General features: G+C 46.8%; 1 protein-coding gene across 1 annotated transcript; it reads right to left on the minus strand.

Annotated features, from left to right (window-relative positions):
• Window positions 1-3,017: 3,017 nt before the first annotated feature.
• LOC133353019 (uromodulin-like) lies at window positions 3,018-27,858 on the minus strand. Its single transcript, XM_061569085.1, has 10 exons — window positions 27,571-27,858; window positions 22,950-23,062; window positions 19,634-19,722; window positions 14,446-14,550; window positions 11,766-11,926; window positions 10,459-10,594; window positions 9,127-9,221; window positions 7,979-8,147; window positions 7,039-7,198; window positions 3,018-6,084 (listed from the first exon to the last, which is right to left on the minus strand). The coding sequence occupies exons 2-10, from the start codon at window positions 23,029-23,031 to the stop codon at window positions 5,741-5,743; spliced, it is 1,341 nt and encodes a 446-aa protein (XP_061425069.1). The 5' UTR covers window positions 23,032-23,062; window positions 27,571-27,858; the 3' UTR covers window positions 3,018-5,740.

Below are 27,858 nucleotides of genomic sequence, written 5' to 3' on the forward strand. Positions count from 1 at the left end.
AAAAATCTTAAAGTGAATATGTGACTAAGTGCAAACAGAAAATTCAAGAAAAGACAGCAAAAATATTGCAGAAAAAACACCGTACACCAACGCTGTGTGCAAAAATCTCGTGACTGCAAGAATTCATACTCTTCGGTTTTTTCGGTAAAGTCACGTAGGTAAAAAATAAATAATAGAAAAAATAATAGAAAAATAATATAAATACAATTATAAATCACGGCGTTTCGGAGGCAACACAAGCTCCCGTCTTCAGGTGGAACCGCCACAGCACAATTGCTGTATCAAGACCTATTATTCTTTTATTTCTATAATTTTTTCTATTATTTATTATTATTTCTTTTTTACCTACGTGACTTTACCGAAAAAACCTAAGAGTATGAACGCATTGCATGACAGATTTCAACGCAACCTTGGCCATGCAATGCAATTTGGGGGCAATCTATATACGGGATGTATGTTAAACTTCTTTCGCACCCTACGTGGCCTGGCATCAGCAATGAATGCGACCACGTGTTCCTTCGCTGCTGTCTTGCTCGCATTGCTTTCTTACGAAATCCTCATGTGTGTTGTGTGTTCTCCCATTTAATTTCTACATTTTCTCCGAATCGTGTTTGCAGACATCCGTGTAGGCAATTGTCAGTTTCACATCCCAGTTCATTGTTATATTTCTCGGCTTCCTCCGTGTCGTTCGTGGCTTTGGACAATTTGCTTCTGCTTTGCTAGGTAGGCATTGTCCCCTCTTTAAAGGTTTGTTGTAAATTACTCTATGGTAGTTAAACACGTAAGGATTTCGCGATCAATATCATCTATAATATAGATTTTTTTGTTTGAGTTAGATCGCGTAAATATAAATGCGTCGTTAAACCCGCCACCACCCGAGATAACCAATTAGCTAGTTGTAATTACTGGCGAAACGTCGTACTCAGATTGTAAATGTTATGGATTTGCTCTCCAACACACCGGTGTGCTGAACTAGTAACGAATTGGTGTGTCCTGTGTACATGACGAGCCTTACTGATTTGGCCGTGTCGGGTGGTGGCGGGTTTAACGACACGCGGTGGGACGGAGTCCCCAAAAATAAAGAAATTAATTACGATTTTGACTTCCGTTTATTCGGAACCACGGGGTCCCTCCATAAGGTTCATATACAGAGCACTCTCACATAGTGGGCACTGGGAGCTGCATTCTGCGTGTATGCAGGATAATCCATTGATAGATAGCCGACAGATCCATAATGGGACTCTTACTTCTCAGAATCAGAATCTTTACTGTAGACTGGAGGAATCCGATGAGCTATGAAGCTCTTTTTCACAGATGTCCAGTATGGGTGGGTTAGCAAGGTGATGAAATATTGTGAAACCCGACAGCTCCGTCTGTTACAGCGTAAGAAAGTTAAGCAATGCAATACGTGCACTTGGGATTGGTGGATGGATTTAAATGAAAGTGTTGACTTTCTCCATTATTTCACGCGATTATTTTTGTGGCGTACAGCAGCTACAAGTGTGTCTCGCAAGGCCAATTGAGATTCGGCCTTTTGAGATTGCTCTTGGGTTATTTTCTGAATCTGATGCCCCGAATGTAAGACACCTTAGAATAAATACAGCACTCGTCGGCAGCGGTAAGGTGGGGCATGTTGTTTCACTCTGTCCACAGCAATCACAATCACCATCTGCACCGCATATTCTGCGTTTAAAAGAGTGTACGTCGAACACGATACATTTATTGTAACTTTAATATCTGGATTACCGTATAGAAACGATTATTTAAACAACCTACACTCATGAACCTTAACAATGCAATAAGACGTCACCTACACCATTCAGAACATTCTAGATTTCAAGTTTTCGTGCCAGCAAGGATCCATACTCTTTGGTTCTTTCGGTAAAGTCACGTAGGTGGAAAAACAAATAAATAAATACCTCCAGCAAATTATTTATTGCTGTGGCTGTCCTACATGATGACAGAGGCTTGTGTTGCTTCCGAAACGTCGTGATTTCATTTAGTTATTTTTATTTTCACCTACGTGACTTTACCGAAAGAACCAAAGAATATATACCCTTCAGAACAGTCAATCGCAATGAGTAGACCGTCCTTAACGGAACTGAAAACCCTGGGCAAATAAGACCTTAATGCCCCTTCAACTTCATCCTTTACGAACCCAGTCATTACTTGTCACGTAACCCTTGCGTGTATTATAATCGTACGCTGGCGCATCTGTAAAAACTGGGTGACAAAAAAATATATATTTACAAAGTAACAAAACATATATAGAAACAAAGTAGACCTCACTCTTAAATCATCGGTGGCCCGCGCAGCAGCTTTGCAACCTGGGTGGCCACCGGGATTGCCCTCCGCGAAAGAGCAAGACGTGGCAAGGGGCCACTTAGTGAGTGCTGCCAAGCTGCTGGGGTGGGTGAGCGAGTGGGAGCTCCCACTCCGTTGTGAAGGTGAGACAAGAGGAGAGCCGAAGAAACGAATCACTTGACAAGGCCACACGGTGAGCACGCGAATATTATTTTTCAGTAATTTTTTTTTGCATACCAGGGGCGAGACAAACAACAAGGGTCCATACTCTTTGGTTCTATCGGTAAAATCACGTAGGTGAAAAAATTATAATAAAATAAAACATAAAATAAAAACATACTTGAATGAAATAAAAAATAAAATAAAAAATAGAAATAACTAAATTAAACCACGACGTTTCGATTGCAACACAAGCAATCATCATCAGGTGTGGAAATCATAGCTAGATTTTTTTTTACTAAAGTGGATTTTCTAGCTGTGATTTCCACACCTGATGATGATTGCCTGTGTTGCAATCGAAACGTCGTGATTTAATGTAGTTATTTATATTGATATTTTGTATATTTATTTTATTGTTATTTTATTATTTTATTATTTTTTCACCTACGTGACTTTACCGAAAGAACCAAAGAGTATGGATCCTTGCAGTCACGAAAACTTCAAATCTAGAAACAACAAGGAAACAGTAACAAAATTACCTATTTATACACCTCCCCCCAGGTGAAGGAGTTAACAATTACACCTTTTGTAGGTTATCTGCCTGTGTGATGGCCTTGCTGTGTACACGACTCATTGTGGCAGGGTTACTGCAGTGGGGTTTTGTTTTTCTCTCCGGATTTTGACAACACAAGTGTAATGCTGCCTAGGGAGCCTGTGGTCTTTACATTGTCTCAGAGAAGTAAATATATCACCTAAGCAAGTTAGCACTCGACACATCAGGTAGGAACAACAGGTTCCACACTGCCCACCAGGGATTATTTGTCTGTCTGTCGTGCATATTTGTCTGTCGTGCACGAATGCGCTGTCCAACCAAGTTCCTACCAGCCCACTCCGAAGGAACGTGTTTCTTCTATTTGTACACGTATATATTTCATTTTTGTTTATTTGTTTGTTTATAAACTATGGATTCCAAAAGATTACTCCGTACCGTTCGCATTGCAATATCGTTAGCGCTGGCGGGAATTAAATGTTTATTATTTCGAAAATAGTGGTTAATAAAAAAAATATATACTAAATGTTCTCAATCATCTGAGATTAGACTGTTATTGGCTGTAGGACTATTGAGGCGGTTTGAACGTTGATGATAATGACAATGATGAGTTCTAGTCGTGTAACAATGCATCGATCCATACACTAATTATAGATGCAAAAGCACCATGATACATACATCGAACGGTGAAGTTTTTTCAATCCGTATGTTTTACGTCGTGGGTTCTTGTAAACATTCCAGCCAGGTAGAGGCTGTAACATTCACCACAATGTAAAGCACAATCAATTACGGAATCGTGATGCTAAATTGTGCCAATTTATTTGATCTCGATGGAGAATTATTCAGATCCCAAGTTACCACAAAATTGTGTGGCATAACGACTTGGTTTGTGATATCAAGTCAAGGCTCTAGACGTTTTGGAAGAAAAATACATTGAAAACATCCAGTTTATTCAAGACAGAAATAATGCAATACAAAAAAAATCCCGATACAACTGCAAAACCACCCTTTCCAGTTCACGTTCCAAATTTAGGAAGCGAAGAACAGGCTCTTGAAAAAGTATATTTTTAGGTTTTTTTTAAATCCTGTCGGTTTTACAACTTAGAGAAAAAACACATGGTATAATTCAATACCCATGACTAGGGTTGCCATCTGCCCTGGTTTTGTCGCAAGATCTTTCTCGACTTGAGGTAGCCGTCCTGGGATATCTGTAAGTCTTCCCAGGACATTAAAAGTCCTTTTGTGTAATTTGTGAAACACTGCACCAAACAAGAGGATTAGTGTACGTGGAGTTTTCCCTGCTCCGATACTGCGAGATATTCGTCGTTTTCCTGTGTACCTCAAAGGTGGCAACCCCATCCATCCATGACCCCTTTATAACGTTCCTGAAATGAGGTATGAAATTAAATTTTCCACTGCCCAGTGAGAAATCGTGTTGGAGTGAGACTGAAACTGCGATTGGCATTGAAGAGTGCCTCAGGCAAGAGGTCACTACAAATTAAAAAGTGTTGTTCTCAGGACCATGGCTTGTTGGATTGTTTTACATGCTGTCAGTTTTATTAACAAAATGACAATAAATACATTTTATAAAAACCCACCAGTGTTATTCTTGTCAGAATACTGTCTATGAAGCACAAGTTATTGCTAAGATTTATTGAGACTGTGGAAACAGCAATTACATCATAAAAAGTTGGCAGACTTAAAAAAAACAATACAGTAAAAACCCCTGGCTATCCAGACTAAAAGGGGCAGCCCTGCCCCAGGTATCTGAAAGGGCTGGCTCGCTGCAAATGCATTGCACATCTATGGAACAAAACATCAACAACCCTGTAGATCACACTTAATATCGCTAAAATTAATTTTAAAACTTTTTTTTACATACATTTACTGTACTTTGAAGACCATGAAATAAAATACAGACCAAAAAAATGTAAGTACTGTGCTGTAATTTGAGTGCGTGGTATACTGCACTATACTGCATGCGGGGGAGTGATGGCGCAGTGGTTAGCGCGCTGCGCTATGAACCCGGCGACCCGGGTTCGATTCCCGCTGACGGCCACCACCAGTGACGATTATCTCAACTGGTCCTGGGCCTCCCCTATGCCGAATGAGTACCGGTGCGGTGTGTACAACATCGCCAATGTGGAGACAAAAGGTGGCCGGGCGTGGTGCTGGCCACCTACCCCTTTGTGTGCCGTGCCACCTCATAGGTGCTCGCGAACAGCACTTTCCCCAACAGTCCGATGACCGCTATACGGGGGATATTTAAAAAGCACTGAGTGTAGGCCCTACATTGTGCCACATGGTCGAAGCAATCCCAGAGGCTGTGGGGCAGCAGGTTCTTTTTTTATTTTGCCGAGCCTCGTCTGGAAAAACGTGAATTTTGGCTAGCCAGAATTTTACTGTATTAAAATAAGATACCAGAGAAACACTTTTTATAGTTCCTTGAAGTGAGACCAACTGAACCTATAATTAGCCACTTCAGATGGAACTCAAATTTAAAACAAATCCTGTGTACACATACATATATATCTTTTTACACATCACAACCAAAAGTAACAATTCATCGGCCCGACCCGTTCCAGCACAAAACTGCGTCTGCGACGTTCGTGAGATTTAAGAAAGCCACGAGGAGAAAAGTGGCGTGGTCCCACCAAATCTCGAGGCAAATCCCATCCTCGGCCCCCCCCCCCCCCCCCGATCTATTTCGCCATCTCGCCGATGAACTCAGTCCGTGCAGTGTCCCAAATCTGCGTCGGGCAAGAAGGCCGGGTTGAAGGAGGGCTGGGGGCCCCCCGTGAGAGCGACGGACCCTGCCAATGACCGGGGCGGCGCGGGAGACGTCCCGGAGCCCGCTAGGCGGAAGGTGGCGGCTGCTGCTGCGGCGGTGGCGGCGGTGGTGGCTGTGGTGGCGGTGGTGGTGCCAAGGCAGGCTAGGTCGTGACGGAGGGTGACGCGGCGCGAGCGGCGCGACCGACGCCACAGCGCCGCGACGATGAGGACAAACAAGGTGGCCGCCGTGAGGAGCACGCTGAGGATCAGCACCTGCACGGAGGACGGCCTGCTCCGGCCTGCGAGTCGCACGCCGGGGGGAAAGTGCAAACGACAGTAGGATTGTGACGCGTTAAATGCGCATGCCTGTCAACCCATTCGGGTTACTCCGTTTTTTTGTACGGGAAATTTTGTACAGCCGTTGCAATACGAGCAAAATTTTTTTTTTGTATTCTTGGTTCTTTCGGTAAAGTCACGTAGAAGGGAAATAATACAATTATATTTTATTATGTTTTTAATTTTTAATTTTAGTATTTCCCTTCTACGTGGCTTTACCGAAAGAATCAAGAATATGAATACCTGCAGTCACGAAAGCTTTAAATCGAAATTTTGTTTTTTTGTCTAATTGTGTTTCTCCCTTGTGATGGGACTTTGTAGGATGAACGTTGAGATTTATAAGGGCACGGGGTGACCAGTAAGGTCTGAATTGGTCTGTGATAAGGAGTTGACAGGAGTCAAAGTGCCAAGCTGGCACCGCTGGGATCCTTGGCTTCACATGCAAGTTTAAGCCAACCGTGATTCAATTCGGATCTCGAGTGTAACGAGTTGATGGTCTCAAACCCGGTCACCGATGGCCGCACGTTAAAATTACCGCAATAAATTCGGTTCCGCGCTAATATATCTGGACGAATTCCAGCTCTGAAGATAAAACATCGTTTCTGACTTCTATATTTGAAGCTTTCGTGACTGCAAGGATTCATACTCTTAGTTTTTTTCGGTAAAGTCACGTAGGTAAAAAATGAATTTTTTTTTAATTAATTTTAATTTCATTTTTTACCTACGTGACTTTACCGAAAAAAACTAAGAGTATGGTTTCTGACTGCCACGCGATAAAGGAAAGCCTACAGGAGGCATCTGCCGTGATTGCAGAATGGAAGACGTCATTCCAGTGCTCAAGCGGCCGCTGTGGGTCGGCTAAGGGAAGAAGACAGAGGGACCGAGAGAGAGAGAGAGACCGGCTGCGTCCCCTCTACCTGCGCCAGGGCGACCCGCAGTCTCGTGCTCCGAGCCCTTGCGCCGGATGGGCCCGTAAGAGACGGTGCGCGCTGAGGTGACCTCCCTCCGGACGCGGGCGGTGACGTCGTGAGGCTCCGTGCCTTCCTCGCCGTCGCCCGACACCACCAGCTCGCATGCCTGCGGGGGACCAGCGGGGGTTACGGAGCCCGTTACGCACGGCAACTATCCATCAGCGGCCTCTGCGTCGCAATTATCTCCCTCCGAAAGCCTCATGCCGACTCGCGTGTGTGCGTGGGCTCACGTGGGTGCCGGTGGGCTCACGTGGGCTTGGCCCTGAAGTTCTCACGGTGAACTAGAGATGTGCTCTCCAATTATTGAACTTATTAAGTATGTTCAACTTCTTTCGCACCGTACGTAGCCAACCGCGCTTATTGGAGGTGCGGGGCAAGGGCAACAAACTAAACACAAAATGCAGTTCTCAAGAAATGACCCTGTAATGTATTCTTATCCCAGATCTCCTTTTCAAAATGAGAATGTTGTTTCAGTGAGTTTGGCCACATGAAAGCCATGGTCGTCGCATGACAGTCAAACTGATATTTGAATGCTCAGAGGTTCAAGGTATCCAATTTAATTGTAGAACCAAAGTTGATGCGATGGGGTTTTTACGTGTCGTCATTGGTGACTGGGCCGAAACTATCAACTCACGACACTCCAGAATCCAGTTTAATTAAGACATAGCCAAAAACGCTCAATTGTCACGTGTACAAGCGTTTGACTGGAAAACTCTCGCCGTTTCAGCTCATCGATAAGTTGCAGGACAATTCTCCCGAGCAAAATACTGGAAGCACGACGAGATACAATCGCAAAGTCACGCCAAACTGATATCACCGTAATGGTCACGCGGCAAAAAAAATCACATCGCGCCACGCCGCGCAACCGTCCGAAGGCGGCGCTCACCGGCACGCACTGCATGGCCGCATCGTGGCAGATCTGCACGGTGCAGTGCAGGTAAACGGCCAGGTAGGACGCGCCAACAAACTTGAACATCTGCAGGTGGAAGCGGGCGTCCGACGCCTCCCCGTTGCGCACCACCGTGAGGGTGCTGTCCGCCAGCAGGGCCGGGCAGCTGCGTGTGGGAGTGGCAACGGGCGAACACAGGAGGGTGGCGTTTGGAGCGCTACCGTGTACCGACGGCCGGTGTGGGGGGGGGAGCCTTTCTCTCACCGGAGGCCAGGTGGAACGTTCACGCACAGTGGCGGCGCTCAGGCGTAAGCGAGCCAAGAGAAAGCTTGGCTCAAGCAGCTTCAAGGGTCCTCGGATTTATGAATGAATAAATAAGGGTGCGTCAAATAGCAACTGAAATTCGTAGCACGTCAATTAACAGAAAAAGCGAATTCATCTTTCTGATCTTTGTTTTTGGGAAGGTGTCTTTTTGTCTACATTTCTCTCGTCTCACTCCGTCGCTGTTTCGTCTATTAACTCTTCTCTCACCTCACAGAGGGGTTGGGGGTGGGCCAAAAATATTGGTCCGTAATGGGCTAGCACCACCACTGGGTCCCGCATCAATACACTTCAATAATAATACTGGTAGGAACCTCCTGGTTACACCAGCCCACAGGGGATTATTGTGTCCATCCGTCCGTCGTGCAGGAAGGGGCTGGGTGGGGAGGGAGGGAGGGGCTGGGTGGGGAGGGGCTGAGTGGGGAGGGTGGGGCTTGGTGGGGAGGGGAGGGTGGGGAGGGGCTGGGTGGGGAGGGTGGGGAGGGGCTGGGTGGGGAGGGTGGGGAGGCGCTGTGTGGGGAGGGTGGGGCTGGGTGGGAGGGGTGGGGCTGGGTGGGGAGGGGAGGGGCTGGTCACCCCGTGGTGCCCTTATAAAACGCAACGTTTAACCTACTCACGCCGGCTTGTGCCCGCCCTCACAGTCGGGAATAATTGCGGAATACACCACGCTGACCCTGCCCATTGACCGAGCAACCCAACGTTCCTACCAGCTCCCTCCGCAGGAATGTGTTGTAAGAAACAACTTGTGTGCTGACCGGCTGCCAAGAGGCCCGCCTGCAGTGACAAGCAGTCGACATCGCACGTTACTGCACATTGTCCATTACCTGTCCTGGATGAAGATGTGCTGAATCGAGTGGTAGGGGTCACTAGAAGGGGTTGCCCAGCACCTCTGCACCCGAAGGATGAGATGCGCCGGCAGCTGTAGAGGGCGGCACATGGTGATCGCGAGCACTCGTTGGGGGCTTTGGCTGCTCATAGCGGCAGATGGGCTTGTAAACTATAAACTAAACAGTTATTTTTTTATTTTACCAGGTAAGGCCCCACCGAGCTTCGTAGCTCTTTTTTAGAAGTGACTGCGGCCACAAATGATAGTTCGACGAAGTGGCCTATCACGCGGAAATGTATTCGAAATGTGGAGAGGAAAACCGGAGGACCCGGAGAAAAATCTACACGACCACAGGGAGAGAGACACGCAAACTCCTGTATCCCAGGCGAGGTGGTTAATGTCTTGCCACCGCATCTCCTCTGGTTAATGTAAACGTTCAGTTTGTTGAACAAGTCCACTGAAAGCTGACTTTTGTGTCTCGGTGAGACACCGCGAGTAACCAGAGGCATTAAGATGACATCTGCTTGGGGTATGGGGTGGAGTGTTTCTCCAGGTTTCCTCCCACGTGTCAACGATCTTTAATTATACGTAGGATTGCAGAGCTTGGGCAACAGTTGGCACCAGCTCATCACGTGGCTGACGACTTTCCCACTTGTCTTGTTTCCTCGCGCCTGTGAGTCATTCTCTAATTACGAGAGCGAGCGAACACTGTGGGGCACGTTACAAGTTGGGGGGCGCCACGGTGGCTAGGAGATGTTAACTACATCGCCTGGTATACAGGAGGACGTGAGTTTGATCCCGACCCTGACACCAGTATATTTGAAGTTTGCGTGTTCTCCCCGTGGTCGCGTGGATTTTCTCAATGTCCTCTTGTTTTCCCCTCCACATTTAGAAGCATGCGTTTAGAGTGTTTGGCTGCTATAAATTTCCACATGATGATGAGCCACTTCGTTGAGCTATGATCTGTGGCGAGGTCTCCTCGAAAAAGAGCTACATAGCTCAGTGGGGCCTTACCTCGTAAAAGAAAAAAAATTTCGTTCAATTTCAGACGCTGTCTTTCCGACAGACCTGTTCTTCGCCTGAGGACGGCTGCTTGCGTTGTGGCCGAAACGTCGTGAGAATTATTTTATTATGTTTTATTTTTATTATTTTATTATTTCCCTTCTACGTGACTTTACCGAAAGAACCAAGAAAATGTTCGTTCGTTAGAAATAACACATTCAATATGAATGAATAATCATTAACAATATGAATATCTAACAATCACAAATCGATTATTGATGACGACCTTTGTGACCGTGGCGATGGGATGTCGGCAGGTCATAATCACCATGTGCACGCGCACGTAGACGCTTTCCTCCAGGCTGAGCATGGGGATGCTGTTCCAGCGCTCCTCAAAGAGGCCGTCGCGGTACAGCTCCATAGAGATGGAGAAGTTGCCCTCCTCCGTGTCCAGCATCACGGGGCTGGGAGAGACGGGACACGTGTGTCATTCCGCCGTCGTGGTGACACGGCATCGTGGGTGGGCGCTTTTGACGATTGTTGTAGACGTTTACGGTTCAGGCCTATGGCCACCCTGGTCAATGCTGAACTTGCAGGTGTATTCACCGTAAATGTATGTATGTTGAACTTCTTTGGCATTGCACGTAGCCAACCGTGCTAGTCAAAGGTGAGGGGGAAGGAAAACCAGACTAAACACAAACAGCAGTTCTACATAAAGTAATTTTCAATGTGGATTTAAAAGTGTAAAGCTCCAGTGGCTTCCTAATATCGGAAGGAAGAGCGTTCCAGCAGCGGCCGCAGAAGCGCATCCTAAAAGCGTGCGATGCGGTGCCCATTTTTGTTCGATGGCCAGCCACAAACAGCTGTTGCGAGGATGACCGGAGTTTGCGTGATGATGGTTTATGCTCCTTGACGAGACCAGCAAGGCGCTGCCTGCATCACGGTGGATGTTAAAGATCGCGTGACGTTATTTGAAAGGGAGTGGGGCCATGTGGTACAATTTTTTTGTTATTGCAACGCCCAAACTCGGACATCAAATGAAGATAGACACCTATCTTGGCTACGTACGGTGCGAAAGAAGTTTAACATACATACATATGTGTGTTTACGTCCCAAATTACCTGGAGAATGTTGATTTAAAACAGAATAAAGAGGCTGTGTGTGTACGTGTGCGGCCGATCCGTGCTTGCCTTCAGGGTGCTGCTACTCGCTCACAGCACTCGCCCCAAAAAGTATGTTAATGCAATGTATGTTGAGCTTCTTTCGCACCGTACGTAGCCAACCGTGCACATCGGAGGTGCACAGGTAGGACAACAACATCGGAGGTGCACAGGTAAGACAACAACATCGGAGGTGCACAGGTAAGACAACAACATCGGAGGTGCACAGGTAAGACAACAACATCGGAGGTGCACAGGTAAAAGAACAACATCGGGGTGCACAGGTAAAACAACAACATCGGAGGTGCACAGGTAAGACAACAACATCGGGGTGCACAGGTAAGACAACAACATCGGAGGTGCGGGGAAAGGACAACAAAAGGCGTCGCACGGGATATTTGTATTTGCGTGCACGTGCGTGCGCGTGCGTGCGTGCGTGCGCGTGCGCGTGCGTGTGCGTGCGCGTGCTGCTCACCGCACGTCCACGTGCACCACGTTGCCCCCGTTGGCGTACTGCACGAGGTACGTGACCGGGTAGCGGCACGAGAAGGTGATGTTCACGTACGTTCGGCTCACCACGCCCGACACCTTGTTCTGGATCGTGTTCGTGAACACGATATGCTTGCCGTCCGACGCCTGTGAGCTCAGTGTGCGCGTGCGTGTGTGTGCGTGCGTGTGTGTGTGTACGTGTGTATGCGTGCGTGTGTGCGTGTGTGTGTGTGTGCGTGTGTGTGTGTGTGTATGCGTGTGTGTGTGCGTGCGTGTGTGTGCGTGCGTGTGTGCGTGCGTGCGTGTGTATGTGAGTGTGCGTGTGTGCGTGTGTGTGTGCGTGTGTGTGCATGTGTGTGTATGCGTGTGTGTGCGAATGTGTGTGCGTGTGTGTGCGTGGGTGTGCGTTTATGCGTGTGTGTGTGTGCGTGTGTGTGTGCGTGGGTGTGTGCGTGTGTGTGCGCGAAAGGGGAGCGGTTAGTGCGCTGTGCTACAAATCCACGGACCCGGGTTCGATTCCGGCTAACGGACCAACACCAGTGACGATTATCTGAACAGGTCCTGGGCCTCCCCTAAGTCGACTCAGCCTTAAATTTCTGCCTGGTGCGGTGTGGAAACATCACCACTGGGGAGACAAAGGCGGCCGGGCGTGGTGCTGGCCACCCACCCCCTCGTGTGTGCCATAGGTGCTCGCTCACAGCACTTGCCCCAACAGTCTGTTCAGGCTATACCGGGGATCTTTGTCTTGTGTTTTGTTTGAACACAGACATTGAAATGCGTCAATCTCAGGAATAACGCCTCGGAGAATTCTCGCGGCACGGACGTGAATTGTTGAACGAGGATCATCGTGAAGAGCATCACAATCAATGTGTATATCCGGGAATGCAAAGGAAGTTGTCATCGCGAGCAATCCGACCGTCAACCCATGGATACGCACCACGATACATACAGGGAGAAGCTGGTGGCGCAAGAGGGTTAGAGAAAGAGGGGCAAGATGAGCCGGGGAATAGGAAGGGATGCTGGAATGGAAGTCTCCGAGATCAATCAATCTATCAAGTCTTTATTTCTATAGCGCTACTTCGTGCAAAAGATGCAAAGTGTCGTCCAGGTAAAAGAAAAAACATTGTCAGAAGACTCAATCGCAAGAACAATTAAGGAAATTTCCAGACAAACTCAATTCGCATTATAATCAATTTCTAGCGAAGGCATATATACAAAATATATATATAAAATAATCTTAAGTAAAAGCTAATTTTTAAAGTAAGTTTTTAGATTTAACTTTGCTTAATGATTGTGAAGCCTCTTCTTGGTTCTTTCGGTAAAGTCACGTAGAATTGAAATAATAAAATAATTAAAAATAAAACATAATGAAATAATTCTCACGACGTTTCGGCCACAACGCAAGCAGCCGTCCTCAGGTGAAGAACAGGTCTGTCGGAAAGACAGCGTCTGAATGAACACCACCAGGCTTGGCAGCGTATATTTAAGCTAGGTTGGAGGGGGGAGAGCGCCTTGACAAAGGAATTTGCATATCAAGAGGAATTTAGCATATTTATGGGAAATGCAGGTATGTGATTAGTACTACTAAATGCCCGTGCATTATGCAGGATTAGCAGCATCAAAGGGAGGGGATATGGGAAATGCAGGTATGTGATTAGTACTACTTATGCCCGTGCATTATGCAGGATTAGCAGCATCAAAGGGAGGGGATATGGTGAAGCCCTCCGACAATCAAGGAGGGCGCAGCTCATGATGAGCTGCAGGGAGAAAGGGGGAGCGCCGGGCAGGAAGGGGAGGAGGAGGAGGGGGGAGGAGGAGGAGGAGGGGGGAGGAGGAGGAGGAGGGGGGGAGGAGGAGGAGGGGGGGAGGTGAAGGAATGATGAGTGGTTGATGATGATGAGTGGGTGATGATGATGAGTAGGTGATGACGATGAGAGGGGAGGGGAGAGAGGCAAAGAGGAGAAAGGAGCGAGCAGCAGTGATGCAGTCATCCAGCCCTCACAAACCGCGGCCTAAATCGATCGCACTCAGTGACGATCACCACCTCGAGTCATAATGATTTGTCAAATTTGTGGGAAATAAGTTTTTACTTGCTCAATAGGTAGTGCACTGGACCCATAGGTTAACACAGGACACCCGGACTGAATTAAGACCTGCAATCCTCCAATCATGAGTTGTCAATAACACTGCCCCAAAATGAAAAACATATATTTTTACAACAGGAGACGTTTCGGCCAATGTCGCTTCTTCATAGCGCCTGCTGATTTTATTTTTTTGTTGGTATTTGTGTTTGTGCACCACTGCCAACGTAGGATCACCAGAGAATCTGTTCAATGACGCGTCGTGCTCTCTAAACCACTGCACCACCCAGCCAAGTATTGCATAGAACTCCTCCTATCTGCAACCCTATTACCCGTGGCTCCTATTATCCATAGGAACGCGAAAAAACTCCAATCGTCCGCTGCCACATTCTTCCAATTATCCGTGATCGTCCGCATCCCTTTTTGCCCTCGGATAAAGTGGAGTAAAATCGAGGGCGGCCACACAGATGAATGTGATGCGCCACGTTTTGTCACCCACAATTGCTGGGCCTGGAGGTTTGGCAATGCTGCGTGTGGGCTGACATGAGATGCGGTTTCAAGACATTCCAACGGGAGGGCACTCACGGTGACGGTTCCACAGTTGGAGTAGTTGGTCTTCACTTGGAAAACAAAAGCGTCTTCCGTTTCAGTGCCTCGGCACGAGCGGTCGTTGAGGTGCAGGTCGTAAATCTGGGGTGGGTGGTGGGGTGGGTGGTGGGGAGGAGGTGGAGAAAAAAGAAGAGCGAAGGGGGAGGAATACATAAAAAAAAACACTGCCAGGGATTCATCTTCTTGGTTCTTTCGGTAAAGTCACGTAGAAGGGAAGTAATAAAATAATAAAAATAAAACATAATAAAATAATTCTCACGACGTTTCGGCCACAACGCAAGCAGCCGTCCTCAGGTGAAAACCAGGTCTGTCGAGGCGACAGCGTCTGAATGAAACAGCACACGTGCTTGGAGCGTCTATTTAAGCTGGGTTGGAAGGGGGGGAAGACGCTGTCGCGTCGACAGACCTGGTTTTCACCTGAGGACGGCTGCTTGCGTTGTGGCCGAAACGTCGTGAGAATTATTTTATTATGTTTTATTTTTATTATTTTATTATTTCCCTTCTACGTGACTTTACCGAAAGAACCAAGAAGATGAATCGCTGCAGTCACGAAAGCTTTAAATCGAAACTGCCAGGGATCTTGCGGGCAGTCACGGTGTTGCTGGCTCATTGTGCCAACGTGTAGTGTCTCTCTTGCTGGGCACCGGTTTCTTCTTCGAACTGCCAGCGTCTGATTAAAACGTGCGCCGCTGCGCGCACATCGCAATCTCTCAGAGATATAGCGAGAAATGCGGTTTTGTTTGAAGAAAAAAAACTAAAGGAAGGCCGATTTAAAGCTTTCGTGACTGCAGGGATTCGTCTTCTTGGTTCTTTCGGTAAAGTCACGTAGAATGGAAATAATAAAATAATAAAAATAAAACATAATAAAATAATTCTCACGACGTTTCGGCCACAACGCAAGCAGCCGTCCTCAGGTGGAGAACAGGTCTGTCGAGAAGACAGACTCTGAGAATTATTTTATTATGTTTAATTTTTTTTATTGTATAATTTCCATTCTACGTGACTTTACCGAAAGAACCAAGAAGATAAAGGAAGGCCTTTACGCAATCATATTGCAATCGGTTCTATCGGTGTCACGTGACGAGGCAAAATGACTCTCGTTCATTCAGAACTGTGGCAGAAAGCGATAAATCACCCATTGTTAAAGGGCGCCCTCTTAAGCGACCCGTCCTTAGACGGCATGATGACCAGTGGACGAAACTGGCGATGGAAGGGCAGCCAAAAGGGGGTGAACGTTCCCTAGAGAATGACCACGGCAGGGACGGGGCTGGCTCGTGTGCAGGATGGAGATGGATGGCTCGCCAACGAAAACGATGGCGTGGGCAAGCCTTCATCGTGCAGAGGTTGGACAATGGGCAGCGATAATGTAGTCCTGTCAATTGCCCCATGTCCACTCTAGACAGTGCGCCTATTCAAATGCCTTACTTACGGGGGTGTGTGTCACACGGCGAATCGAATGGAACATCTTCAGCGGTTAGAACTGGAGTGTGCCGAAACTAAAATGTGTCCACTGTAGACGTTGCACCGATTCAAATGCCTTACTACGGGTGTGTTTGTGTGTGTGTCACACGGGTAAATCGAATGAAACATCTTTTAGCGGTCAGAACTGGAGTGTGCCGGGTATTTTTTGTTGCGAGCGACAGACCAAACGTAACGCGACAGCGATTTTGCCGTGCGGTCGTTTGTGACCGCACAACTGTGCCCGTTCACGTGCCACACTCCGGGAGGCCCAGTTGAACCCAGCGGATGTCGCCACTTATTCATAACGCGTTGGCACATTAAAAAAAAATTCTACGTTTGAAGAAGAGCATCCCATGACGTGCACGGCAAACCAACCTGTCATATTTACAGTCAACTGCACGTTCAGGCCTGAGATCGTGAACTCGCCACACTCGACAACCTGGTTCGATCCATCCTGAATATTTGTTTATACTGGAGGAATCCGATGGGCTATAAAGCTCGTTTTTCACAGATGTCCAGTAGGCGCAGCGGGTAAGAACGCTGCAACGCGGCTAAAAACCAGGATTCCAACCCATGATCTCAACAGTGCTGGCGCCGCATCTGTGAAAAAGCACTTTATAGTTCATCGGATTCCTCCAGTATAAACAAATATTCTGATTCAGTATCAGCCCCCCTCATTGAGCCGCCCAGTCACCTCCACAATGTTCCCTGTTAATGGCTTTTTGTATGCCACGAGTCTGTTTGTTCCAGGCACTGAAGCCCAGCATCTGAGACGCGTTGGCTGATGATGACATCAGCATAATGTCCTGGACCACCCAGACACGAGAAGCCTTCCTTGAACGCGACAGGTCACGACCGCCCGTCAGGCTGATTGAGTGCAATATTCAGACGCTACTGGGAATGCCCCATTTACATTCAACGGCAAGAGAGTGTTTTCAATAAGAAAAAAACAATACGTCACTAAGAAACGGATTGTGTAAATGTTGTTTTGTAACCGACAACGTTGTGAGTGTCATAGGCAGGACCTTCCCTAGGTCGGAGGTGGTGCTGGTACCTGGGGAAAATCGTTCAAACTAAATCGGCAGTATTACATCTGACACCGTGACGGAGAATCGCGGGTTGCCCCCCAAAGCGCGGGGCCCGGGGCTAACACCCCGATTCGCTATACCATGGGAACGGCTCTGTCTCATCACCCCATTGCACGATTTTGAAACGGGTGGGGGCTTTGAAATTGTAATTGCCTTAACCAGGACCAATATGCCAAATTAGTCCAATTGTCAGGTTTAAAGTATTTTTAGGTACATGTTCACCTTATTTACACAAAACTACATATATTGTTTTTCTAATGACTCCTCATGATTTGAAATTAATCAAGCAGTACCATGGGACCTTTTTGGCACTATCAAAGTATGAAAATTAAGAATAGGATGTACCCTTACTGGCAATAAAGCAGGTGTTAAGATGTTCAAACACCAATTAGATACCTCTTGCAAGGAATCAAGTTTTTAGAAGGTCGTCTCTGGTGTAGGCCAATCAGTTTGAAAGACGATGCAAAAACAATCAGAGCATGTGTGTTTGCATGTTCAGCCCAAGTGCAGTGTGTGGTTAATGCAGACTTGATTCCTTACAAAAATGCATCTATGTGGTGTTTGACCATCTTAACACCCGTTTTATTTACAGAAAGGGTAAAAACCCTATTTTTATTTTTCATAGTCGAGCGGTCTTAGATAAGTTTTCCGAACAATCGTAACAAAAAAAAGAGCTACAAATTTAATACACAAACCATACACATAGAGCGCATACAGCCTCCAGGGTTTCCCAAATATCAGTCCACACGGCCCGCCACCACGCTCCGACGACTCTCTCCGCGACTACCAATTTACTCCCCATCAAAAAATCAATTAGCTCGTTTCCGCGCTGCACACACCCGATTATCGTGAAACACGCCCCACGTGACTCGCTCAGCGACTTCACGCTGCCCGCGTTACGCACGAACACGTGTGCACGCGCGCGCGCGCACCGAGATCTCCAAATGTTGTGGATTCACTCTTCAAACACACCGGTGGGCTGAAGAAGTAACTAATTGGCGTTCTGTTAACGTGACACATTTGTTACTGATTGGCCGTGTCGGGTGGTGGAGGGTTGCGACACATTTATAATAACGCGATCAAACCCAAAAAACATTTTTACGAATAATACTGGTCGCGAAAGCCTCCGTGTTAAACTGATCTCAAACTTATTTTGAATTAGCGTGAATTGCTTAGCGTGTCACGTGGGACGTGTTTAACAATTATCCGGCGCGTGGAGCGTGAAACGAGCAAAACATTGTAATGGAGAGTACATTAATAAAGGCGGAACGACGCAGCGTGATGAGTCACGAGGATAGAGGTTTTGGAATTCTGCATCATGAACCATAACCTTAAACGACAGGGTCCCTGGCCTGTAAACGTAAGGCAGTTAGTTCTCCAGCACTCGATGAGACACTCTCTGTCAATCGATCAATCGATCTTTATTGTATGCGCCAATATCGCCCTCGATGTCGAAAGCGGTGCACAGTTTTATTTTGAAATAAATTAACCCGTAAAAACAAAGTTTTTCACTATAAATCCTTTATATGCGTGGCGGCTAGAGTCATCTCGTCCTCTGGCTTGAGATGGCTGCCACCTATGGCTCAGATGAATGCCTGCCACCATTAAGCAATTGGTAATTAAATATAATTTATTTTTTCCTAAAAAGTGTAAAATTTTGGAATTTTTTCACGAAAATACATTGTCATGCACAACGAGTATGTGTGCAAAATGTCAGCTCGATTGGATCACGGGAAGTGGGTTAAAAAAACGACCGAAAGATTTGCACGGTTGTAAGCAAGCAAGCGAGTGAACTTAATATAAAGGATTTAAAAAGATGCACACCCAGAAGGCCGTGAGCCGATGGGTTCTTATCAAAATGTTGATTTTTTTTCTACGTGAAGGCAGATATATGGATATACCAAGGGGGGTTACTGCCCATCTGTTTGGCTGTTTCTACTCTTCACAGCCATGTGAGTGCCTATCTTGTCCTCCGTTCTTACAGTGTGTTTATATATGCTATTCATTCGCCAGTGTTAGGCACAATTATTTTATCACCAGCCTTACCAGAGCTTATGGACAATGTTGCTAATTTGCAATTGAGCTGTATATGGCCTGATGAAGGTTACTGCAACAAGCCTGTCAACTCCTTATCAGTGCCGACCTTATATTCTTGGTTCTTTCGGTAAAGTCACGTAGAAGGGATATAATAAAATAATATAAATATTTATATTATAATGAAATAAAATAATAATAAATATATTCATATTTCTTTTACTTTCTTATTTCCCTTCTACTGTGACTTTACTGAAAGAACAAGGAATATGAATCCCTGCAGTCACGAAAGCTTTAAATCTATAATTTAGTGCCCTACCTATTAGACAAATTCAGACCGTATTCGTCACCCAGTGCCCCTTATATATCTCAACGTTCATCCTAGCAAAGTCCCATCACAAGGGAGCAACACAAACACATAGACAAAACATTGTATTTGTTGCCCGTATGGAAACGGCTGCACGCCGTATGGACCTGAAAACTCAATTTCTCTCGACAAGAATACGGAGTAAACCGTTTGGGTTGACAGGTATGCTGCAAGATCACAACAACAACAACCACACACCTTGACAACGACTTACCTGCACAGGCGCATTCCGGTTGGTGAAATACGACCTTGGGATGGATACCTCCATGTAGTCCTTGGTGCAAATGACCGTCTCGTTGATGTCTGAAGGTGGAGCACAGCAGACGCACGCTCAAGACTACTACGAGCAAAAAGACAACAACGAAAAGGCCACCCACATCCCCGATGAGACGCAGAGATCGGCCGATCAATGTGCCTCTGTTGGCGAACTTCTGCGCGAGCCCAGCGTGACCAGCAACCAACCCCCGAGAAGCGTCATCCAGCTGTTGTATATGCCGGATTATGAAATTTTGGTAAAAATAATAAAAATTAATGAAATTTCGAAAAATGCGTAGTTCGCATACATTATGCTAATGTGCGTAATTATATATTTGATGGCATTCCACGTTTCCCAGATGCATGTCGTGGAATGTGGCGAGTAGTGGGTTGCTTTCATTATTTAATTTAAAAAATCTATATATATAAATCTTGACCTAATTATTCTTAATATAAATTTTTGGAAAACGGGGCATAGATACAACACACCCGACGTCGAGCCTCGTAATGACACTTGTTTAGGCTGAGTTAACCTAGAGGGGAGGCCAGGTCATGTTCGGATTAGCAATCCGCCACTGACTTTGTGCGTCACTATCCAGCAATCAAAACCCAGAGTAGTTAAGGTCTTCAGTGCCTTGCCAAAAGCACAACTACAACCCAACATGCGAACTCCAAATATACAACAGACGCCTTGTATACCAGGCGAGGTAGTTAACATCTCGCCACCGTGGCGCCCATGTTGATTGGCCTGTGAACACAGTTTAGAGTTTCAAAGGGTTGCAATATACCGTCGTAAATGTGAGCCGTAAGCAGCTCAAATTAAACGACGGCGGAGCAGTGAAACATCAGTCTCGTTTGCGTAATTGTTCCCAATCGTTCGCATCGAATTTAACTCACCTGAATAACGTGTGAAACGGCAGTTCGCGTTTTGTGACAGTCAAAGACGGACACGACACGAATCCGCAATTGGTGCTGGCACGAGGATTTGGTTGGGGCAGAAGTAACAGGAGCCATGCTCACCGATCACACGAGCTGTTATCTGCCTCGCCTGGTATACAGGAGGTCCACGGGTTCGATCTCGACCCCTGGTGGCTGTATAATTGGAGTTTGCATGTTCTCTCCACGTGGTCGTGAGGATTTTTCTCCGGGTCCTCCGGGTTTTTCCTTCCACGTGATAAGCCACTTGGTTGAGCTATCATTTGTGGCCTGGTCGCCTCTGAAAAAGAGCTACATAGCTCAGTGGGCCTTACCTGGTAAAATAAAAGTGAAAGTTTAGTTCAATAATTTAGTTTTACCTACTGGATATATTTGAAAAAGAGGCGTATATCTGATGGGATTCCTCCAGGATAAAAACAAATTCTGATTCTGAGCTACAAGTCCCCCTTCATTATCATCATCATCATCATCCACGATCTCGCCCTACCACCTCCTCACATCACATCTCACCCTACTCCCTTCCCCCTGTGCCCTCTGCTCCAGCAAACAAGGCATGCTGTCAAACCCCCACAGTCACCCGCTGCTCAACGGGAGGTCTCGCTTCTTCTCTATAGCTGCTCCCATTGTACGCAACTCCACTCCACTGGCTGTCGGCGTGGCCGACTCCAACTCCTGTTCTAATCCAGGATTAAATCTTCCTTCTGCTCCACTGCCGACGACGGATCACTGCGCTAAGTCTATTCAATTCAGCAAAGGCCAGGCCCGGAACACAAACCGCACCTGCGGTGAAGAGCAGACCATGCATCGTCGCTCGCCTGCTCAGAGCGTCGTCTGCTAGAGAAGCCGAGCACAGCAGCTGCTGATGATGATGATGATTTAAGCATCAATACTGCCCCTCGCCGCACGCGGTTTGTCATCGATCTAAGTTGTTCTTGTGGACTCGTTTTGTGACTTGCACTCTTTCGAGTGGCGTCAAATAAAGTGTTCCATCTTGGCCATAGTCTCTGGGTGTGCGCGTGGTTCATTCCGTGTACTCGCTTGGGTGAATCTCGATGCAATATATTCAAGTCTCGCATGAGGTTACGTTCCGAGGCACAAACACAGAGAAGTCGATTCCTCTGTCCCCCTGCATGGCACATTGAGAGGAGCTCATTGCACTCGCTTCCCTGCGAGCCCCTAACACGGCACGACCAGTGCGCTGTGTCGTTAAAGCCACCTGCAGGAGTTGTGCATAATTCATTGCCCACCGACGCGGTCAGCTGTGAGCAATACAGGCAGTATAAACAGGTAAAGGGGGAGGGGGGAGCGGTGGCGCAGTGGTTAGCACACTGTGCTACGAACCCCGGCGACTAGAGCTAAATTGTCGGCCACGGCTACCGTCAGTGGCGAGTCGTGTCTGAAACGGCGTTGGGAGCACCCTTCACCAACCCGCACTAAAACCAGCGTGGTGAAGTATGGTCAAAGAACTCCCAACAGCGAAGCGGCGTGAAAGAGGCATTCCACCACGGTAAAACGCAAAACAGTGGTGCTACGTCTTCTTGGTTCTTTCGGTAAAGTCACGTAGAAGGGAAATAATAAAATAATAAAAATGAAACATTATGAAATACAATGGTCACGACGTTTCGGCCACAACACAAGCAGCCGTCCTCAGGTGAAGAACAGGTCTGTCGGAAAGACAGCGTCTGAATGAAACACCACCAAGCTTGACAGCGTATATTTAAGCTGGGTTAGGGGAGGAAGAGCGCCTTGACAAATGAATTTGCATATCAACAGAGGAATTTAGCATATTTATGGGAAATGCAGATATGGGATTAGTCACTACTTGTGGAATGCGTAGGAGAGGGGGGGTCAAAGTCATATTATGCTTTGTCAAGGCGCCCTTCCTCCCCTAACCCAGCTTAAATATACGCTGCCAAGCTTGGTGGTGTTCATTCAGACACTGTCTTTCCGACAGACCTGTTCTTCACCTGAGGACGGCTGCTTGCGTTGTGGCCGAAACGTCGTGAGAATTGTATTTCATCATGTTTTATTTTTATTATTTTATTATTTCCCTTCTACGTGACTTTACCGAAAGAACCAAGAAGATGAATCCCTGCAGTCACGAAAGCTTTAAATCGAAATTTAGTGGTGCTACGATCCATCAACCTCGGTGCCTTCTGTAGCGACGCTTTCCAGCTGCCTGTGACCTGTTCCCACGCGCGAGTGGGCCATCATTAAAAAAAAAATGTTTTACTAGACATGGGGACAACTCTGGACCGGTTTTCAATTCATCTGAACCTCTTCGGCAGCAGCAGCAGCAGCAGGGGGTGTGGGGGTGTCGTGGACGCTGCTGCCCTTACCGGCTGTGGCGAGCGAGAGCCACCCCCCCAGCAGAGCCAGGGCGCACAGAAGCAGCGTGCGGTGGGGCGCGTGGTGGGGCATGGCGCCCTGCGGCTTCTACGCACGGACAGGGCTGGCGAGGGAGAGAGATAGAGAGAGGGACAACAGGGGCAATGGTGAAGGAGTTGTTGCTCGTGAGCGAGAACCAGAGGTCGCAACCGGGTACCTGATACCCGTACCCTACCCGATACCCGGCTACCCGTACCCGGGTACGGGTACTCGTTTGCGACCCTGGTGCGGCCGGGTACGTGAGTCACTGGTGAGTAACTGTTTGTCACTCATTTCCCAACGTTTTTTGTTTCTTCTCACAATTCAAGTTCCTAGAATCAACCCACCCGCGCCTGCAACATGGCTTCATCCCAAAGGTCGCAATCAGGTACTCGATAGCCGTACCCTACCCGTACCCGGCCGGGTACGGGTAGGGTACGGCCGGGTACGGGTACCCGTTTGCGACCCTGGTGCGGCCGGGTACGGGTACGGGTAAGGAATCAAAACCCGTTTGCGACCTCTGGCGAGAACTAACTCCGTTTAAAGACCGAGACAGGAGGGACTTCTTCACAATTGTCGCCAATCGCCTGATGAAGCCAGCTGTAATCACCAGAGAAACGTCGTAAACGTTGTGGGTTTACTCTCCAACACACCGGGGTGCTGAAGTAGTAACTAATTGGCGCGTTTTGTTTACGTGACAAACCTTACTAATTGGCTGTGTCGGGTGTTTTTGGGTTTGATCGCGTAAATATGAATGTGTCGTTATGCCCACCACAGCCAATTAGTAAGGGTTGTCACGTAAACAGAACGTGGCCAATTCGTTACTAGTACAGCACACGGCTGTGTTGGAGAGCAAAGCCACAACATTGACATTTCTTCTATTCTTTCTAGATTTGAAGCTTTCGTGACTGCAAGGATTCATACACTTAAGTTTTTCGGTATAGTCACGTAGGTAAAAAATTACTTGGCCCTTCCCCTCTTCAACCATTATATATACAGAGTGGTAGCTCTTGTAATCTCTCATTTACTTGATATAGCTGTCGTGGCTGTGACGGTTCCACCTGAAGACGGAAGCTTGTGTTGCCTCCGAAACGTCGTGATTTTTATTTTATTTTACTTTTATTAATTTTAATTTTTTACCTACGTGACTATACCGAAAAACTTAAGAGTACATTTCTTCTACCTTCATGACTTTACCGAACGATCCAAAGAGTATAAACATTCACAAAATTATAATTACTCGTAATAAATTGGCATGTTGTGTTTACTAATTGTCAGTGTCGGTGTTGTCGGGTTTAACGACACATTTATATTTACGCGATCTCACCCAAACAAACTTCGATTATGGATTCTTACTTTCTTCATGCAGTCTTAGTCCAGCTTTGTAGTAAATGTCTTTTGTTTGTTTAAAATTTAGATACATTATATACTTTAGATCTCGGTTTGTGAGCGCTTGCATGACTGCATTGATTCCCTACTGAGTCAAAAGCCTTTTCATAGTATACAAAGGCGGGGTATAATAGTATTTGATATTCATTATTCTTTTCTAGAATGTGATTGATAGTACGTGGTATATGGCATTAAAAAAACTATAAATTGCCGAAACACAGCTTGCTCGCGTTATTCCACTATGAATTATTTTCGCTTATAATGTATTCTATAAGCTTACATAAGAGGCGAATGGGTTTGGAATTTGACGTAAGTTTGTTTAAAGCCATTTCTGATAAGAGAGAATGATCGAGGCGTTTCATGCCTTTGTAAAAAATTTATAGTCAGAAGCTCCGCTCATTTTGTCGCAACAACTGGTCGAAAAACTATGTCGAGCAAGTTTACTGAATACATAAAAAAAACATATCTGTTGCCAGAGGGACACACATGGAAAAACATTTCTCATTACGTTAACCGCGGCCAATTCTTGAACGCGAATCAAAATCACAACGATGTGGACACAAACAAAGAGGCAGATGAAAGCAGGTTGGCAGCGCTTTTTCAAAACTAAACTTGATAATTAAAAAAAACAATGAGCTTCAACAGGGACGTTTTTTAAAAAATCGTTGCGTGTTACAAAGCGAAGCGACGCGTCGATTAGAAGCGAGAACATTGCCGGCGAGAATGGAACGCCGGACGACGACAAAGGGGGTGGGGGGGGGTACAGGAAGGAGCGTGGGTCGGTGCCGCGTGGGGGATGAAACCGCGGGGCAACGGGGAATGCACGGAACAGAAAAGGGCGCGCGCGCGAGTTTGAGTGATCACTTTCGAATGATCACGATTGAGTGATCAAGTTTTAGTGATCAAGTTCGAGTAATCAGCGATCACGTTCGAGTGATCAGTGTAGAGTATATGGCGCGTTTGAGTGATCACGTTTGAGTGATCACGTTTGAGTGATCAAGTTTTAGTGATCACGTCTGAGTGATCACGGAGTCGGGATCGTTGATTTGGACTGCAGGAGGGGGAATCCGATGAGCTGTGAAGCTATTTTTCACAAATGTTCAGTGTGGGGTGGGCGCGGACTCAGCGAAGTTACAGCAAACAATACAACAACAACAATACAACAACAATACAACAACAATACAACAACAACAATACAACAACAATACAACAACAACAATACAACAACAACAATACAACAACAATACAACAGCAACAATACAACAACAATACAACAACAACAATACAACAACAAAATAGAGGAAAAGGTGGGAAAGCAATCCAATATAAATACATCATTAATTATGAGTCCGATTTATCAAACTTGGGCAAGGCAGCAACAACAACAACAACCCCAGATCACAGCAAGATAACGCCACACAGCCAGTAGTCCCTCAACGCAACGGCACATGAACAGTGGACTATCGATCCACAGCAGCTAAGGATCAAAGTGACAAATCGCATTCGCAAATGCGGCCGTCTGTAATCCAGCGCCAGTCTTCTGCTTCGGGCTCTCTTCGTTTTCTTGTTTGTTTTTGGCAGGAAAGATGCACGAGGTGAGGCGGTGCGGAGAACATCGTGACGACGAGGGAATGAGTTTCGGCTGTTCGAAGGCTCGTGATGTGGCAGTGGTGGCCAAAGTAAGAGAACGATGTCTCGTGTCGCATCACAAGGCTGCCGCTTCGAGAAACGACTAAAAATTATTGATAAATGTACGCTGATGATACAAATAGGAGGGAGTGGATTATTTTGTTTTGCTTGTCAAAGAGGTTTGCTGCTCAAAATAGCATCGAGGCATTGCTCGTCTCACATTGACGGCCCTGAACCAGGGGTGGAAAGTCCACAGTACCATGGCGGGAGTAAGTTTAACCGTGACAGCCACTGTTTACTCCCGACGTAGCGGTTCCTGTTGTATCGACCCCGATAGGATGACGGGCGAGTTCAAATCCCCCCCAACCAGGATTTGAACTCGCAACCCTTGCAATTGCGTGTCGCTCGCTCGACCATCTGGCCAGATTGGTTTAAAGCGACGAAAATGACAGCGAGGTAAACACTGAAAAACAAGTAGGGAAATAAAAACTACTGCAATGCAAAAACACATGCGAGTATAGGTGTATGTATCTCACTGGGCTGTGGTACTTTAGAAAGCACGCGACACACTTGTCAATCACACTGTCGCCTTTTAAGAAAAAAATATATAATCGGTAACGTTTTTTTAGCAATGGTTCTTTTTCAAAACAATTTTTTTCTCCGAGCAACTTATTTTCTTCACGCTATTGTGAAATGCAACTTTTCCCGAACGAAAGCGATATGTATTTTTAAAAATGTTACGTATTAATTCTACTTTTTTTGTTACGCGCTACATAATAAGCAGGGCGATTGCCCAGCAAGTCACCCAGCGCGCAGTCTCCCTTGTGAAGGCCACGCCGTGGGTCTTGGTGACAACAGCGGCGGCGTGAGATCGCGTACAAACTATACGTGTGTGTCGTTAGACCCCGCCACCACCCGACACAGCCAATTAGTGAGGGTTGGCACGTATTAACAACGTGCCAGTTTGTTACGAGCACGGCACACCGGTTGTGTGTCGGAGAGCCAAGCCACAACATTTACAATCTGAGTATTCAGATTGTAAAGAGCCGAGCCACAGCATATATAATCTGAGTAATTACAATTTTGTAAATTTCGATTTAAAGCTTTCGTGACTGCAGGGATTCATCTTCTTGGTTCTTTCGGTAAAGTCACGTAGAAGGGAAATAATAAAATAATAATTATTATATAATTTTGTAAATGTTTATACTCTTTGTTCATTCGACGATAAAGTCACGTAGGTAGAAAAATGTACATGTTGAGGCTTTGCTCTCCAACACAGCCGGTGTGCTGTACTAGTAACGAATTGGCCACGTTCGGTTCACGTGACAAACCTCACTAATTGGCTGTGTCGGGTGGTGGCGGGTTTAACGACACACACGTATATCTGTCCGCGATCTAACCAAAAAAACAAATCCCTGTATTATGGATGATATTGGCCGCGAAAGCCGACCACGTGTTCAACAACCACGTTCGCTTTTCCCCTTTGTGACGTTGCAACTCGGGGAGCAAGTGGCCCACGTGTCGCTGGCCGGCTGGCAGGTGAATCCGGCTCTCCCTCTCTCTCTCTCGCCTCACCTGAAGCTTCAGCGCACGCCTCGCCTCTTCCACGCTTGGCGGAACAGCTGAGCCGGCTGATGTCGTCGAGGTACCGCTCGATGCGACTTCTGTGCGCGAGGAGGAGGAGGATGAGGAGGAGGATGAGGAGGAGGATGAGCGCGTCCCGGTCGTGCCGGATGCGCGATCGGTGCGCTGCTGCCTCTCGAGTGCGTCCGCGCCACGGGCGGCGCAAGAAGGTTCAGCGGACAAACACCGCCCTGGAGAATCTCTTGGGGGTGGTGGTGGTGGTGGTGGTGAAGGGGGCGG

The sequence above is a fragment of the Lethenteron reissneri genome, chromosome 5, assembly GCF_015708825.2.
Source record: "Lethenteron reissneri isolate LAM-NWPU_2019-01 chromosome 5, ASM1570882v1, whole genome shotgun sequence".
NCBI lineage: Eukaryota > Metazoa > Chordata > Hyperoartia > Petromyzontiformes > Petromyzontidae > Lethenteron > Lethenteron reissneri.

Bases quoted from the DNA above. Each gene is read 5' to 3' on its own strand.
- LOC133353019 (XM_061569085.1), bottom strand. From the start codon at position 23,031: ATGCCCCACCACGCGCCCCACCGCACGCTGCTTCTGTGCGCCCTGGCT. The intron at 19,723-22,949 runs GTAAGGGCAGCA...CTCCACCTTCAG, and splicing joins GCTCTCGCTCGCCACAGCCG to ACATCAACGAGACGGTCATT. The intron at 10,595-11,765 runs GTGAGCAGCACG...CGTCTCTCCCAG, and splicing joins GTGGTGCACGTGGACGTGCG to CCCCGTGATGCTGGACACGG.